Source organism: Crinia signifera, chromosome 4 (genome assembly GCF_055691185.1).
Source record: "Crinia signifera chromosome 4, ASM5569118v1, whole genome shotgun sequence".
In the NCBI taxonomy this organism is placed as follows: Eukaryota; Metazoa; Chordata; class Amphibia; order Anura; family Myobatrachidae; genus Crinia; species Crinia signifera.
In genome coordinates this window covers 119,722,885-119,741,668 of record NC_139220.1, presented here as the reverse complement: position 1 = coordinate 119,741,668, position 18,784 = coordinate 119,722,885, and the positions used below count along the sequence as shown (strand labels likewise).

Genomic DNA, 18,784 nt, shown 5'->3' with positions numbered 1-18,784 from the left:
CTGTACAGAAACAATATAACCCTAATCTAACTTTCTCTGCACATATTACATCAGCCCCACCTGCAGTGCACGTGGTGGTACTTGTTTCCTAGCACGGCCACAATCGCGGGCATCGTGTGCCTTAACTTTAAGGCACACGATGCCCGCAATGCCCGCGATTTCCTTTGAAAAAAGCAGTACTCGGGTACATCGCGTCGGTCGTGTGCCTTAAGAAGGCACACGACGCGACCGACGCGATGCCCACGATTTCCCCATAGGCTTCAATGTTAAAATATTTTAACATTGAAGCCTATGCGCGCCCGACGCGATGCCCCCGATTTCTCCATAGGCTTCAATGTTAAAATATTTAACATTGAAGCCTATGCGATGGACCCGATTTGTCCATAGGCTTCAATGTTAAATTATTTTAACATTGAAACTGAGTCCATTTAACATAGGAAAAAATGGGAAAAGGCCGAATAAGGGCCATTTCTCATTGGGTATGGCCCCGTCATGTCTGTAAAAAATAATGGCCCCCCCATTATGGCCGCCACCCCCACGATTGACGCAAACCTGAAGCGTGGCAAGCGCAGCGAGCCCGCGAGGGGCGGCGGTGCGCGTCCTCCGACGTTTTCATTCCCCTACTATCCACGTCGGTGTGGAGTTGAGAATAGATTAGTGTGGCAAGCGCAGCGAGCCACCGAGCCCGAAGCGTGGCGAGCGGACGCTGATACCTGTGAAGCCCGCGAGGGGACGCAGGGATCTGTGAAGGTATCAGCGTCCCCACGCGGTGCTCGCTGCGCTCGCCACGCTTCAGGCTCGGTGGCTCGCTGCGCTCACCACACTAATCTATTCTCAACTCCACGCCGACGTGGATAGTAGGGGAATGAAAAGGTCGGAGGACGCGCACCGCCGCCCCTCGCGGGCTCGCTGCGCTCGCCACGCTTCGGGTTCACGTCAATCGTGGGGGTGGCGGCCAAAATGGGGGGCCATTATTTTTTACACACATGACGGGGCCATACCCAATGAGAAATGGCCCATATTGGCCCTTTTACCATTTTTTACTACTAAAAAAAATTTAACATTGAAGCCTATGGACACGATGGACCCGATTTCTCCATAGGCTTCAATGTTAAAATAATTTAACATTGAAGCCTATGGACACGATGTACCCGATTTCTCCATAGGCTTCAATGTTAAATTATTTTAACATTGAAGCCTATGGAGAAATCGGGTACATCGCGTTGTGTGCGTTTTGGTATGCACCCGACGCGACCGACACGATTTTTTCCGACACGACCACCACGATAGAAATCGTGGTGGCCGTGCTAGGAAACAAGTACCCATGCGGTTTTGTCCATTCAAGAAGGAGTTTGCTTTTGCAAACCAACCTGAATCATGGTACAATTTAGCCTACAATTTTGACTATATAGTCAAAATCTCATTAGGATCGCACACAGATCGCATGGTGATCGCACAAGTTTTTCGATCCTGATGCGCACTCCCGTACAGCACAAAAGCCAGATAGGCAGGGCTGCATTGACTATATAGTACATATTTGTACTATATTAGTCAAAATTGCATGCATGTCTTTTGGCTTGCTGTGAGTTTCAATCTGCAGCTGTTGACCGTGTGTACACACCATTAGAATGGTTAGTGCTTACTTTGTGCGTATGGGACAAACCCATGATTTGGAACTACAAATAGGATGGAGAAAATGAGGTGGTGTAAGTAAGAAGAGGCTGAACACACTGAGGGGGTATTCAATCCCGGGTCACGACTGTCGATCTGGCCCGACAGCCGTGACCCTGGCCTGTTTTCGTTTTGTTCGACCGCAGATCGCCAGGCGCGATTCAATGTCCCACTTAGCGATTGGTGAAAAGGGGCAGTGGATTGTTGATATTCAGCCGCGGTCGTGACAATTCACGTCCGAAATCGACAAAACGGACGGCTGCTTTTAAAGTCGGGCCCATTCTGTCGATCTGCCTCTTCAATGCTGTCGGGAAAGACAGCACTGAATAGGCATTCACCGCTATTTCCTACATCGCAAATAGTGGGCCAAATTGAATACCCCCCCCCCCCCGAGTGTTTCTTAAACAGTTATTGAAATTTATTTCTGCATTTGAATTGGGTGTTTAATAAAGATTGACTAAGTACTGTTGGGGAACATTAGACATTAATCTCCTGCATTATTGTTCTGTTTAGCAACACCTTATATTTTACTAACTCTTTGTGATTGGTCTGTGGGCTATAGTTACAAAATTGTGGGATTTCCAAGCAGCCACAGTTTCTGAGGTTTTGACCATGAGATTTAAAAGGCAATTTATAATGCAAAATTATTCAATGGATATTACTGTATTGGTGATTTAATTCCTTTGGGCAAAATAACGTAAAATGTGTCTGCTTCGAAAAACCCCCACCGCTCCTTTACAGTCAATTAGAAAACAACACCATCTGCTAAATCATTGTCAGTGCTAATCCTGTAATGTATGAAATTGCTTTAGAGCAGACATTTGTGTGTGTGTGTGTGTGTGTGTGTGTGTGTGTAACTTTAAGTGTGTGAGTTTGTGTGCGCGTATGCACAGTATGTGTTGGCATGTACCACTCACGACATTAGACAGATTTGGTTTTGAATGTTGTGTTATTCTGTTTTGCAGAATATTTTACTACAGGACTCAGAAAGTTTCAGAAAACAATTAGAAGAATGTTTACATGATAAGGTAACACAGTTACTCTATGTTGTATTGTTAGAATTTATTTTTTTCCTGATAACTGACAGAATAGCGTGAATATTTTCCAGCATTGTTAGTATGTTGGAAGCATATTCAAAGTATTATTTTACTGTTAATGTGTGTAAATGATGTGACCTATGTGCAGACAGAAGACACGTGCATAGTTACATGTGGTTATTTCTTAAGGAACGGTTAGCAGAAGAAATTGAAAAATTAGGAGTTGAACTGGACCAGATGAAGTTGCGCACTGGATCCTTGATAGAACCAACATTAACAAGGTATGTTGTGGACATATGTGCTTCAGGTATCTGGTTCTTTCAAAGGAATATTATCTATAATAAGAGGTCCATGCCTCATTCTTTATATCGATCTTTGGCTTCACTTACTTGCACCTAAATTAAATTCCATTGTGTCCTATCCATCACCGGGCCTTGGGGAAGTACGCAGCCTCAATGTGTAAGTATACATCTCCAGTGTTTTTGGATATAGGCATGCCATTTCAGAGCTTCGATGCTAGCAGTGTCCTCAATGCCAGAGCATCATTGAGATGCTGCTTGAGTTTGGGCACGGATTGCTTAACCAGCAGAAGCAAGTGGCTGCATCTCGTTATGCAGCGTCATTGGTTGAGCTGTGTGACATCATTGGTCATCCTGAGTAACCTGAGGGTTAAATAGATGACCAGTGTTAAGGCAGATGATCCAATGCTGCGTCTTCAGATTCAACAACAGGTCAGAGAAGCTGTCAGGAGGCGTCTGTCTACACACGTTTCCCGCTGCATTAGCATTTTATTGCGCAAAGACACAGCAGCTGTGTGAACCTCATCTCTGAATCAGGCCCACAGTTCATAAAACCTGAGTGTAACCCTAACTTGACTGTTTAAAGCAGGCATGTCCAACGTTGGCCCTCCAGATGTTGTAAAACTACACATCCCAGCATGCTTTGCAATAGTTTTAGCATTCTCTAATAGCAAAACTGTGGCAAAGCATGCTGGGATGTGTAGTTTCACAATATCTGGAGGGCCAACGTTAGACATGCCTGGTTTAAAGTGTCTTTCTGTTTTAAATTCTATTTGAAATGTTTCTTGTAGCGTTAAAAAAAAAATGTTGTCTATAACCCAACATTTTGATTATCCTTGTTTTCCCTTTATTTGCATTGTATTTCTGTACAGTATATGAGATTTGATCTTTATTTTTAATATCCTGAAAGGACTTTAATATAAAATTGACGCTACACAGTATCTAAAAATTGCAAATTACTGTTAAATTGTGTAGATATTGGCAACAGGCAATATATTTTTATCATTTAAAAACATCAGTCACTAGTTCAGAGCTAATGTAGGGAGGATCAGCCAGTGAGCGCATTAAATGTACAAGTTCCTGCCCAGATAAGACATAGGAAACACCAGGGGTGTTGGTGACTTGGAAGGATTATAACCTAAACTATTCATTTTATTCCCTCATACATGGCACCTACTGTTTCCTCTGTTTGCCATTAATTAGGTTAGAAGTCAAAACTGTAATGACAAAATTACTTTTCTAATTTTGTATTCATGTTACATTCATACATTTTACTATAAAGTAATATTTGTGAGTTTTAAATCAAATGTTCTGTATCTGAATTAAAAATAGCAATATATTATTGTATTATCCTGCTGATTACCCTTTCTTAAGTTATATTGTACAAAGTGCCAAGAATTACATGCCATTAATTTTATCCATAGATTCCTGATCTTATTTGTTCCTTAATGCTATCCACTATTCCTCCACCTAGCCTTTAGAAATCGCATCAACTAAATCAGTGAAGTGATCTTTCTTAATTTTCAAGCCATCTCTCTCTCTCTATTTATATAAATAAATAAATATATATATATATATATATATATATATATATATATATATATATATATATATATAAACTAATAAGCCTGCTCAAAGCAAAAGCTTTGAAAAATAGTCTGCTACCTTCTGTGTTTGTGAATGTGTGAGAAAGAGAGATAGTTTCAGAGACTCACTAACACCAGTGGTGTAGCTAGGTGCCATGGTGCCCGGAGCAAGGGCATGTTTCGCACGCCCCCCCCCCCCCGGGTTTTAGTATGCGTGGCGATAAAGGGGCGTGGCCTAACATTATACCACATACGTAATTGCACATTTTTGGGAACTTTGTAATAGCCATTACACATAAAGCCACATGCTATAATGCCAATTACCCATAAGGCCACACATGATGCCCATTACATACTATTTAACAAACCATAATGCCCATTACACATTTGACACAAGTGCCAAAAAATAGTGGGTCCCTGGGATCCCTCACGTCCCAAAAATGGGGTCCTAACTGGGGGCAACACAGCATTGAATCTACATTATGAAGATTGCTCAGAATGTGACCAGCTGGGGCCAGGACTTTTTCATCTGAAGACACAGACCCCATCACTCAAGGAAAATGGGGGCAACATGTTCTCATTTGCAGAAACGCTGACCAGCCCTGTCTACTCCTGCCCCCAAAAGGCAAGAACCTGTCAGTCATGCTGCAACTTAGGTGACACTGCATGTCAGTCAGACAGTACACGTTCTACAGTAGGCCAGTCACTCTCACTGCACACGCACCATACTTGCCTTCTTTTGGAAACTAGTTTCAGGGAGATTCTAGATGGTGTGTGAGTTTGCATGGCATGCGGATGAAGGGGGTGGGGGTGTCATGTACGTAAGGATTAAGGCCAAGTTACACACACACACAAAAGGGGCCAGTGGTGCAAGTAGAATTTTTTCTCAGTGGTACTGGTAGCGCATGCCGCAGGTGTAGTCACATGTCATGAGAGGGCGTGGTTTCATGAAACTAGGGGATTGGCTACATTACAATATGGGCATTGCCCCATAATGCCACACACCATAATGCCCATTACACATTATGCCCCACACCGTAATGTTTATTGTACATTATGTCACACACAGTAATACTTATTACACATTATACCACACACCATAATGTTTATTACACCTTATGCCACACACACACACACACTGTAATGCCCATTACACATTATTGCTAAATACACCTACTGGTGTATGAGCTGTGCATGTGCCAAATGTAGTGTCAACCATGGGGTGTTGTTGTGTCTAATATGACAAAACGGTCAGTGTTTCAGGTATAACACCTTTTATTAACCACTCACATGCTGGTACTGGCATAAATAAATAAAAAACTACAATCAATAGAAAAATAACATCAGGCTGTACAATATAACTAAAGCAGTGCACCTAAAATAGTATAGTGAACAATGAATCTGTGAAACTCACTACACCATGAATATACAAATAAGGCACAAAGCTGATAATGGTCAAATTATAATAAAGTAACACTATGAGTGATCAGAAAAATAGCTGGTAGGCACACTTGCCTCCCCCTGACGTGGTGGGGGACAAAAATGAGGTGCAGTGGGGTTACTTGCTGGGCACACCGATCCCTGAAATTACAGGGCCCCATATCAAGTGTACCCCATGCACCCTCACCCACTACACAGGGGACACCTATCAGGGGATAGAGTCAGCCTACACACACACACAAGGGTCCCACAGACACACACAGGTCAGTGCTACCCTGTACACACAGGGGTCACCTATAGACACACATTGGGGTCAGTATCAAGCTATACACACAGACACACACACATACACGCACAGCACACCACAACACACAGCTACCTAAACATAGTGCACCATATGGAGCTGCTGGGGAAGAACAACATACACTGACCTGCAGACCGGGCACTCCTGCTCCTCCCCCAGCCTCTCCTCTGAGCTCCCTGCGGTGTTCAGGCTTCCCACCAGCTGTTCTCCACACTAGTCAGTAACTCCCCATCTCTCCCCCTCCTTGATGCCTTCAGCGTGCAGCTGCCATCAAGCAGGGGAGGGGTGGAAAAGGGGAGGGAATGGTTTCACTGCTGCTGCACTGCCACTACCTCAGGTTAGGGAGCTGTGCTGTCAGGTCTCCCTGCTGTCATGGCCCTGGGCGGCTCTCGTGCGGTCTATGATCCTGCCCTGCCCAAGCAAACGGAGTCCCTGGTCAGTGTTCATGCGATCCAGGCACTCCGTCTCCAGCCGGCACAGCGGGGAACGGCAGCGGGCGAACTAGGAGCCGGCAGCAGAGTGCACAGCTCCGGCGCCAGCTGATATTACGGCGCCCGGAGCAAGTGCTCTGCCGTAGGTACGCCGCTGACTGACACTATAAATATATATATCATCTATATATGTCCAGTGTCTGATTGTGTGTCTCCGAAACACTGTCATCTGTTCGCAGCGAGTGAAACTACATCTTTCTCTCTCACATATGCACAAACACAGAGGCAATCACAATGTTCAGAGACCAATGACTATTTGTTCCTGCACTATGAAGAAAACGCAAGTAAAATCGTTGAACGTTGGTTTAAGTAAACCCGCCAGGTGTTTCTTCTTTAAGCAAGTGCCACCATCTTCTGTTTCTACATTTGGGCTCCAGCATGGACTTGAGCTGCACCTGAGGGAACTGCTTCATTTCAGTAAACCGGCATGATTAATATGGTGGAGTTCCGCAGCCCGGATATATATTTATATTTATACATAATAAGAAATACTATAAAGAGACGTTGTTCATCCAATCAATGCACTTTTATTGGTTTCTTCCAGTATTGGTATAAAATGTATGGTCTGCTCCTCAATCAACAGAACAATCCACCCAACGTGTTTCATCAAAAAGGATTTTTGTAAACATTCCGTATACTTCCTAAAATGTATATACTTCTAAAGATAGTGAAAAAGAAGAGGAGGTGGTGGTGGTGAAGTGAACAAATATAATATTTTCGGAGGAAAGGTACAAACCTTCCTTTGCGGGTGATTTATTTCTTCTCATTAATAAGATATCCCATAAGTACATAAAAGTCTCCTCTGAGTACCTATAATACAATTTTTATTCTAAATAAAAAAGACAACCAGTGGTTCAGTAATAAAGGGAAGAAGTAAATGGAGGGACCTACCCCTTTAAATCAGGGTTTTTGAAAATGTAAGGTAAAGTTTTATTTGTAGTCCCATTTACAAAATATATACCTAAGGAAAATATATATTCATAATTAGTGTGCCGGCTACACCTAGTGTCGCCGGCACACTTACTGGGCTCACTTCGCTCGCCCTGGCTGCGGGCACAGTGGCTCGTTGCGCTTGCAACGCTTTGTAAAATAAACTCCATGCCAACATGGATAGTGGGGATATGATCTATCCACGTCCGCATGGAGTTAACTTACTTTATTTTAGATAGTTTGCCGAGCGTAGAACCCGGAAGCAGCACGGCGCTGTGCCAATTTTTGTGATGAGAAGCATTTAAGAATAATAATAATTAAGAAGAAGAAGAAGTTTGTACCAGTTTGAGGAGACCAGTACTTAAAAGCAGTTAAATCCTAGTCAAAATAATCATGGTCAATTAGGTTGCTATACCTTTAAAGTGGAGCTATGTCACCTACAAGGTGGAAGTCAGAATGATGGGCTATAAGCCTGTTTCCTTATTTATAGCATATAGTATAGTGACCTCATATCCTATACCATATGCGATATGAGGTCGCTATAAAATAAGATAACAGTTTATTGTCATTGTTACACAATATAAAAATTATACCATATGCTAGAAATAAGGAAACACTATTACTGTTTGTATCTTATGCTGGGTACACAGCAGGACGACTAGGGCCCGATCCCCTCAATCTAGATCCAATTCCGACCAATTGGATGTAGATTGTGTGGTGATTGGGCCCTTTTCTGTCCTGGTGTGGACCGATACCGATCCGATGCGCGGTCCCGCGGGTTGGTCGGTCGTTATTCAGATCCTACCTGCTGCAGGTAGGATCTGAATAACGACCATACTGCCGGGTGCGGGTCGCCATTGGATCGGACCCGCTCACGGTGCACATCGTGAGCGGGTCGTGCCCCCCCCGCGTCACTGTGAGCGGGTTGGACGATGTGCATCGTGAGCGGGTCGTCGTGTTGTGTACCCTGCATAACTTGTATGGAGAGCTGTGAAGATAGAGCTTGGAGGTAGGAGGAGATAGGGTGAGAGTTTGTGGGCTAAAAACAGTCACAGCTCAAAGTGAAATTAAAAACTGTCAAAGTGAAAGTACAGTACTTTGCAGTAGCTGTCCTTTTTATGGGTTTTTCAATAGTATACTATAATCTGTCTGCCTGGAGCTACCGGATTAACAAAATCCTTTGATGAAAATATTGTGCATTTCTATTAGGCCCCACTTGGACTCATCTGCAGAGTTGAGATACTCTGTGAGCTCGCTAGTAGATAGTCAGCCGGACTATCGCTCAACTAAAGTCATTAGGAGGCCACGAAGAGGGCGGATGGCAATAAGACGAGAAGAACCAAAGGTCAGGATTTAGCAGTTTCATTTATTCGTATCATTTTCCAATTTGTTTTATTGGGGTGATTCAAAACATGTCATGAAAGTAGTAGAGATTGTCTGTCTGAATGATAACTCCATAAGTACAATATATATAGCCACCTAAGTTCTGAGCGGAGTGGACATCGATGCATACCATAACCAAAATAATGATACTGATTAATATAACATTTCTCAGGATTAAAGCCCAGATTCCTTCCACATACAATAGGCAGGCAGTTCCAGGATGCGTCACCACATGAACCGCCATTCAGGCAGTGATGCCACGCGAGTGCACCACCACCCAGTACCACGCCCCCACCCACTCTGTCAGCACACAGAGAAGCTGCAGCAACCTATACAAGGCTATACATTTTATTAAACACCACACCAAAGCAAAAAAAAAAAAAAGGAAATATAAAATAATGAAACAAGCAAGCAAAAACAATAAATAATAACCATAAAAGCAGCAACAGCAGTTTAGACTGTTGAAGGGAATTCTGACACTAAATACCTCTCATTTGTTCATTGAACATTTGCCATTCAATTGTTCCACTAGATGCACTGGCCACTATACACAAGATCACTGAAGGTAGATAACGTAAACTCATCATTTATACCATCAGGTTTAAATTTATAGATCCATTGACACTCCTTTCTCAACAAAACATTTTGCCTGTCCCCACCTCTTCTATGTGGTGGTACATGGTCAATTGGCATAAATCGGAAGTCTCTTAATCCATGTTGCATATTAATAAAATGCTGTGCCACTGGAGGTATATTCGCATCCACTCCTGACAATGCCTTTTTTACTGACGAGCAATGCCTGCTGATCTGCTCCTTCACCATCTAAATGGTCTTCCCTACATAGATCTTATTGCAGAGGCATAATATGACATACAGTAGGTTACAAATTTGGACTTACAGTTCAATCGAGGGCATAGTGTGAAATGTTTTCCACTGCTCGATATATTGAACATTTTCCCAGTAATTATGAAGGAACAATTCACACACCCAGAGCATTTATAGACTCTTTTTTCTAAACTCAACCAGCCTCTGTTCTGATTGGCTGGAGATCCTACTGTATGTCCTCAAAGCATTCTTTTAGGCTGCAACTTCTTTTATAGCACAACAACGATAAATTGTTTAAAAATAATACAATGTGATTTCCTAGGTTTTTTTTCACATTCTGGTAATTACAGACCTCTCTCATCTTTTTAAATAGGTCAACTTGCACAATTGGTGGCTGTCCAAATACTTTTTTTACCACACGTTAAATATATTTACATAAAAAAACTATAATTTACTATTCACCATTTTTAAATTGTGGCCAAATCTGCATATATATCTTAAAATACACCTGTATCAAATTCCTTGTGTCACAAGTAATAAGTAAATATGGTGCAGCTATACAGATGGGTCCAAATACTCTTTTCCTAAAATCTAGTCATACAGATGGAGCGCCTCTCGCTATTGCTCCGCCAGCGCCAGAATCTGTCCGCTGGCGATCGCCGGCGGAAAGGCGCTCCATCGGACTTAGATGCGCATGCGTCTCACACGCACGCGTGTCTGTTTCCCGTCGGCGGGGGGGACGGGAACCCTGTCCGTCTCCGCTCCAGAGAGACAAACAGGGTTGGGGGGGGCGGCAAGGCGGCGGGGACCCGGGGGAGCCTTGTTGTAAGGCGACGCGCGCACATCCCCTTACGGCAGCTGGCGGGGGATGGCGGCTGGCGAATCTTCCGCCATCCCCTGCAATAGCGAGAGGCGCTCCATCTGTATGGCTGGATTTGGTCCACCATTGACTCTGCGACTTAGCCACGCCTAAAACTTTGCTACTTTAATATACTACTTTATACAAAATAGTTTGCATCGATAAAAAAATAGTATCCATCCAGTCACTACTCATGGAGGTGCAGCTAAGTAAGCCATGCTATGCGTGTTGTGCCAAATGAAGCAAAAAAGGGAAGATGTACATGGATACATCTGTATTAACGCTTGAAGAGCGATAAAATGGAGATAGATAAATTATCAACAAGCCCCTAACTGCCTCATGTTCAAACATAGTATGTAAGACGACAGTTAGGGGCTGAATGACTGTTACCTTATCTATCTGTAAGGTATAGTACATCTCCACAAAGCATGTTGTCCACTTAATTTTGCTAACAACTAAAGGTCTGGCCAAGTTCCAACACCTGGAACAGATCTCACATTCATAGAAGGGCTACAGAAAGGAAATAAATATGGCATCTGAGACAGCATTGCCCACATGTTATACTTCTAATTCCTATTTTTTTCAATTGGTAAAGGTTAAGTCCCTAGGCGACCATGAATGGAATCGAACACAGCAGATCGGAGTCCTCAGCAGCCATCCTTTTGAAAGCGATACCGAGATGTCTGACATTGATGATGATGATGATCGTGAAACCATCTTCAGTTCCATGGACCTTCTGTCACCTGGCGGGCATTCCGATGCTCAGACATTAGCCATGATGCTCCAAGAGCAGTTAGATGCCATTAACAAAGAAATCAGGTACTATTCATTGACGCTTTGCTTATTTTTTATTATATAAATAGAAAATAGTATATGGTGCCTTTGGTATTCTACGTTTAGGCTATTATATAATGTGTTCATATTCATAGTGATATGCAGTTTATCTAGTGGAGATACCCCCGGGCTAATCTAATACTATACTGGAAGGACCTAGTTATGGTAATTGCACATCCGTAACAAGTTGCCAGTAGTATATGGAAGAAATATCTGTGTTTCTGATATTAATGTAAGAGTTAAATCCATGCAATGTAACACGTGCGTTAGTCCGCAGTCTGCATTGGCAGGATGCTCACATACATGTGCTCACTCAGAGGCAAGTTCATAGCTACTCTTCTCAAATTGAATACTGTACCACCTAATAGAACAGGCAGAGCTTGAGAGAGACATGGCTGGGTTCTACGTCTTGCCACTAACTGCCAGCGCTTCAGACAACACAGGTCACCCTGGAGCACAGACCAGGACTTTATTCCACAGAGCTCAACTGGCATCAAAGGCAGACTAGCACATTATTTTTGCAATATCTGTAATGTCACATCTGCTTGCACCAGCAGCACCTGAAACAAACATGCTGGTGACATTAGAAATTGGATTTTTTACATTGAGAGCACTAAGCTACTGTGACGGTGTTTCTGAGCTATTTCTGTTTGTTGCGTTTCAGCTACTTTGCCTGTGGCTGCTGTACAAAGACATCCTGCTTCTGTCCTATTCTTAGAGAAGCTAGGTACACATGCCACAAGAAGTTATGTGAGGTTAGGAGAGCTGATTATCTGCCCATGATGTTTATCTACAAAGGCATCCTTGACCAGTGGTTCCTAAACTTTGTGCTTAGGCACCCTGGGGTGCCTCAGGGTATTGCAGGGGACTTTGGTTTGGATTTACCTGACATAAAACTGTGGACAAACAGAACAAAATGGTACTCAACCACATAGCTGACCACAAGAATGACAGGTAGGCACAATACTTTTTTCCAAATGTACAGTATCAAGAGCACACTTGTATCCTTTAGGGTTTCGTGATTCAGGAAAGTTTGGGAACCACCAGGGAGCGACTTTTAAACTAAACAGGAGAGATTTGGGAAATCAAAATTAGAAAAGGACCTAGGAGTCCAAATCGACAACAAAACTGGGTTGCAGTGTCATAATGCGGCAACTAAGGCCAACAGGATACTTGCTTGTATAAAATGGGTCATATATAGTTAGGAAAGGGGGATTGGGAAAGGAGTATAACCGCACAGGTATGTATGAAATTCAGATGATAGCGAACAACAGTGAAGAACTGACTATTTCCTGGTTAATGGGATCTGTGGGTCCCTGAGTGCCTTTGTGGCCCTTAGGCCTATTGGTGCCTGTTTGTGGGACAGTCAGTGGTGCACCCCTGAGTTAGAATAGCAATATGTAAATTTTGCCAAGAGAGGAAGAAAAAGAAAGAAAACTCTGGTTGGGGGCACCCTTATATCACTGTTGTATATGGAGTGTTTTAAATACACTTAAAATAGTAAATCTTTAATAAATATGCTCTAAAAAATGTGTTCCTTGTTAGGTGTCACCTATGTGTTTGAGCGCCGCAAAAATATATAGTTTATTGGGGGGCAAGTCTTGACTCTTGGGGGAAAGGAGACAGCCGATTTCCAGTGATTATTGATCCTCATTTGTCCTATGTTGTCACCATGGTACTGGTATAGGTATATAAGGATTTAAATCATCGGACCATTTTCCTAAAAACCGGTTGTCACCTATCAGGCAGGGGTTTGCACAAGACAGAAATTGCTCTTGTGCTGTAATATTATTAGAGCTCACAAGGGGGCAGTATGGTGCTACAGATCAATATGCAAAGGGAAAAATTGCGCTGAAAGAGATATAGTATGCAATGTTATCCTAATCTGGATGATGAAAAGGGAATCCACTGGACTATACCAGTGGTTACCTGTTGACCTGACCCGCCTAAGGTGGAGGACTGGTGTCAGGTGCTGTAGCCGTCTCTCATTAGCGGTGTCCCCGAGTGAGTTACTGCCTGGCCGGTCACATGAGTGCACCACGTGATCGGCAATCCCTCCGGACGTACGTTTCGCGATGCGCTTGGTCACAGGGGGGTGTGTGGTATAATATTTATTAAAGATTTACTATTTTAAGTGTATTTAAAACACTCCATATACAACAGTGATATATACAAAGGTTCCCCCACCCAGAGTTTTCTTTCTTTTTCTTCCTCTTATGGCAAAATCTACATATTGTATAAAATGGGGTATGAAAACTAGAGACAATAATGTAATTATACGACTCTATAAGGCACTCCTTAGACCCTATCTAGGGTTCTGTGTACAATTCTGGACCCCACACTACAGAAATTACATTACAGAGCTGGAAAGAGTTCAGAGAAGGGTGACCAAACTGATTAAAGGAATGGACTATTATGAAAGATTGGCCAAACTAGGAAGGTTTACAGAGACATTTAAGAGGAAACCTGCTTAACTTGTACAAATATATCGGGGGGAAATATAATGAACAATCAGGTACCCTCTTTGCCTTGAGGGCAGAGACAAGGACTCGCAGGCAAGGACACAACAGTGATAAAAGTAAACTGGGTAGTTACAGACAGTCATATAGGTAGCAAGGCCCTGCTAACAATCTATAGGGCAATATACATTGATACACAAGGATAGGTGTTATTTTTTGCATGAAGGTCTACTAGATAGCAAAGGTTCTTGGTGGGCTGTATGATATGGTCACCCAGCAAAAGTGGGCAGAGGTCAGGAGGGCGGAAAAATGAGAAATCATTTGAGGCTATGAGGGGATGTAATTGGATAGAATCTATTTATGATGAAGAGGTATTTTCAGAGAAAGATTGAAGGTTTGGAGACTAGAGGAGGGTCTTATTGGGAGGGCATTCCACAGAGTGGCTGCAGCACTAAGGCCTTTATTCTGGTTGGTGCGGTCAGAGCCGCACACGGGGCTCTGACCGCACAAACCAGTCCCCGCCCACCCGACGGATCGCCACGGCCGTCCGTACACGGACGGCTGGCGATCCGTACAAAAATGGTGGAGGCGTACGCCTCCACCATGGTGGGAGCTGCCCCCTGCATTCGATGGTCGTCGACCATCGAAGGCAGGACCGCACGCCGCGGCAGCTCCCGCAAGCTCAGACCACACGGACAATCGTCCGTGTGGGAGCTTGAAAGGGGGCTGAAAGCTGACATCCGGCGACGTCAGCTTTCCGCCCCCATGTCATGGTAATGAGGGCGTCATGCCCTCATTACCATGCATACGCCCCGCGTTTGCATGGGAACGCCCATGAAACGCGGGGCGTACACATAGGGAAATGAGGGGCTGAAGCCCCTCACGCCCCTATACGCCCCCTTTGCGGCGGACGAAATCCGTCTGCGGCGAAGGGGCCTGCACATGCGCAGAATGACCTCTGCGCATGTGCAGTTTCAAAACATCGGCGGTACGGCCGCACGCGGGCCGTACCGCATAGATTAGAATAAGGGCCTAAGAAAGTACTGCAGTTTTGAATGGAGCTAAATAATGACTGTGAATGAGAAATGTAGATATTGTAAAGAAATATTTTGAGATAAGCAAAGAGATATGTTAGTGTCGTGTGGTTTATGACCTTGTGAGTAAGTCTCTTCCTGCGTTCATTTTTATGTTATACATTTGGCTTAGCTTGTCCTTTAAATATTTAGGTACAGCTTTAGACATTTCTATGATAAATTGTCTAATCTGGCTGGTTGACAAAAATGGTCATTCAGATATTACCAGAGTTTGTTACAGTTTTTCAGCATTTCTAAACCAAACAGATTTTTGTTTGAACCAGCCAGATTGGACAAGAACTCTAGTTTGAGTTTTTTGCTTTTTAAGAATGAATTAAATGAAAAGTTCTAAAAATGAAATATTACTAATCTTATACCCCTTTTCCACCAAAATCCCGGGTCTTTCACCAGGTTGTACCTGGCTTAGACCCCCTTTCCACTGCACCGTAGTCCTGGGTTTTTCCCAGGTTTTACAGGGTTAAGGGGATATGTAGGCAAAACCTGTGCTTGTATATTGTACAGAGTTTGTAAAAAAAAATCCCATTTCCGCTGCAATGTTAGCGGATTGTACCCGTTAAAAACCCTGCTTGTTACCCAGTAAAAATCCCAGGCCAATAGTCCCGGGATTTTTACCTTATAGCCGTTTCCACTTAAATGATTCCCGGGTATACCTGCCAAATACCCCCTTTTTTTTTTTTATAGACGTGGAATAGGGGTATTAGATATTCTAAGAATTGTGTTTACTTCAAAGTTATTTTTTTAATTAATGTTTTCTTCAAGATGTAATATAATTAAAATTAGTTTAAAACCACTTTATGGAAAATCTGTTAGACGAACACAGATGTTTAAAAATGCCTTTGTGTGTAGATGAAAGAATTCATCTGTGAGATGGGGGCCATCGAATGCTACAGTCAGTGTAAATGTGTAAACAGAATGTGGTTAGCCCGGCATCTGAAAGCTGCAGTCAGTTGTGACACATGCTCCTCAGGGATGATAATAAGCTAAGTGGGCATGAAATCTTGGCATGTATCTTTCAGCACAGTTACACAAGGCGTATCATGATACTGTACTCAGATTGGAGTAATGTGCACAAAAAAAAGCATCTGATGCAATTTACATCAAGACCTTAAATTATGTACAGATCTTTTATACATAAGCAGCTTGAAAGCGGAATGGGAATAAATGAATTAGTTCTGCGGCACGGATATACTAAGGCTGATTAGTCGGTCCTTAGTTCTTAGTTTGACTGTCTATGGCACTGTCATTGTTGTGAAATATTCTGTTCCACTGTGTTTTAAACCAGACTCATTCAGGAGGAAAAGGAGTCTACAGAACTTAGAGCAGAAGAGATTGAGAACAGAGTGGCCAGCGTTAGCTTGGAGGGACTTAACTTGGCCAGAATTCACCAAGGTACCTCTATAACTGGTTCAGTGACGGCTTCATCCTTGGCGAGCTCGTCACCTCCAAGTGGACATTCCACCCCCAAGCTTACACCACGCAGTCCTGCAAGGGAGATGGATCGAATGGGAGTAATGACACTAGTAAGTTTGATATATAGCAATATTATTTGGATTACAGTTACAAAGGCCGGGGTAATGACAGCTGTTTTTTTTCTAATTCTCCAGAGTTTTACAAAACTGTAAAGTGAACGTACTTTTATTTGTTCGCCAAGTTGAGCTATTGATGATTACTACCAAGCCAATGTTAATGTCAAAGCAGACAAATCCTACTTTAAAACATACAGATCTGTCCTGGCTTATCTTAAACTCTATTCGCGGTAAAGTTGGAAACCGATGAAGGAGGACATATCTGTATATCTAATTTCTTACAATAACTCTTTTTAATTGTTTGCATGTATTATTTTGACTTGGCCTCCCAAATATCAATTCCTTCATATTTTACACTCCTAAGTGGAAATCCAATTAACTACAATTAATTTGCAGGGTGTGAGTACATGTGTTTGTATGCCTCATATGGCTACAAGCAAATATGTGCAAATCCAGCACTATAAGGGGCAGCAAAGTGTGCACGTTTGGGTGCCGTTTGCGGTATTTACACGATACTGCAATGGCAACTCGCACCCTTTGTGGGGGATATGATTACCCCCTCCTTATAATTTAACTTTGGCTGAGCTCTTTTCTCTAGTATTATGATTTCTCCCTATTTGCAAGAGGTTACAGCTGCTTGGAGAAAGGAAAAAACTACAGTACTTGTGACTTTACAAGTGTTTTCAACACTGTTGACTACATTTGTATAGTAGCACGTAGTTTGCGGACTGTCCCTTGCTCCTAACATGAGTGAGTTGGTGGAAAGACAGAAAGAATGCAAAACAAGCAACTATTGTGGTAAGTATTATGGGCTTAATATGCCATGGTGGATTGCAGAAGCAAAACTATAATGAAAGGTTTTATTAATTCTATATTACTTAAATAACACAGCTCAATATATTGCATATTATCTGATTATTTAATTCTCAACACTAATGGGTTTTTTATATTTAATTTTTCTCCCCCATTTAGCCTAGTGATTTGCGGAAACATAGAAGAAAGGTAATGTTAATGCTTGTTTTCTTCTTTATTTTTTCTTCTTTTATTGAAAAGTGATTTTTATTTAAATTTTAAAGGGTAGCAAAAATATTCTTGATAACAACAAAATAGCTACAGTGTTTTCAAAGATCAAATAAAGTTAAAGAATGTGTAATATATATGCCTGTATATATGTTAGATTATAAGAGATGCATTATAAGCTGCTTCGCTGTAAAAAACTTATATTGTGTGATGGACTCTTACAAATATATGGTAACATTTGCCGAGCAACAAAAGTGCACAAGTTGTCAGGAAATGTTCAAAACAACGTGGCATAGACTGTTATATGTTCCAATAACATTGCTGATAGAAAACTTTGCTATATATGTGTGGGTCATCGCTGATTTATTGAGAAATAGGACATTGGTGGCAGTGATTACAACGCTGTGAACATAGACATTGGTAATACAGCATTTACACATATGCTGCTGCCCCCTAAGTGAACCCACAGCCAGCAGCCAATCAAATGGGTTTAGAGAGTGTCCCCGAGGACACTGAATGTGCGGGAAAACAGCTGTTCTCGTGCACTGAGCGGGAGAACAGCTGTCCTCGCGCAGCATCAGCTGACCCATCAGCGGGGATTATAAAAGAGCTGACAGCATAGTGAAGCTCAGCTCAGCTGTTCCCTCATTCGTGCGCTCACCTCCCTGCTGCTGCTCTAAGACTGTAAACAGAGCTATAAACATTACCGCAGCAGCAGAGGTTATGGGCCGGAGAAAGAGCTCTTAGAAAGCACGCTGTCTGGACTAGAGGAAGGGAGAACAGCGTAGGGATCACAGCATCCGATAGTGAGCGCAGCAATTGAATCCTGAAGGCACTGTAAGTGCAAACTACTCACCAGCTAGGGAAGCTGCCGTCCATTGTGCTGCCTGCACACCCCTCCACACCCTGGTGCCGCCCGCTTAAGCAGCGGTTACCAGCGGGAGACGGGAGGCGGTATTGGGAGCAGAAAACAGATGCCCAGCCAGAGTAACAGCGTCGCCCAAAGAGCCGCCCATCGGGAGTGAC

At 42.9% G+C, this 18,784-nt stretch overlaps 1 protein-coding gene across 13 annotated transcripts in view; it reads left to right on the top strand.

The window, feature by feature from the left end:
* PPFIA2 (PPFI scaffold protein A2) overlaps positions 1–18,784 on the top strand; it is a 323,573-nt gene that overhangs the window by 249,211 nt on the left and 55,578 nt on the right. For all 13 annotated transcript variants that reach the window (XM_083182335.1, XM_083182325.1, XM_083182332.1 and 10 more), the window contains 6 exons: positions 2,637–2,699; positions 2,898–2,989; positions 8,968–9,103; positions 11,421–11,644; positions 16,495–16,732; positions 17,711–17,740. In XM_083182335.1, the coding sequence (XP_083038461.1) occupies positions 2,637–2,699; positions 2,898–2,989; positions 8,968–9,103; positions 11,421–11,644; positions 16,495–16,732; positions 17,711–17,740 (783 nt within the window). The remainder of the gene's footprint in view (positions 1–2,636; positions 2,700–2,897; positions 2,990–8,967; positions 9,104–11,420; positions 11,645–16,494; positions 16,733–17,710; positions 17,741–18,784) is intronic.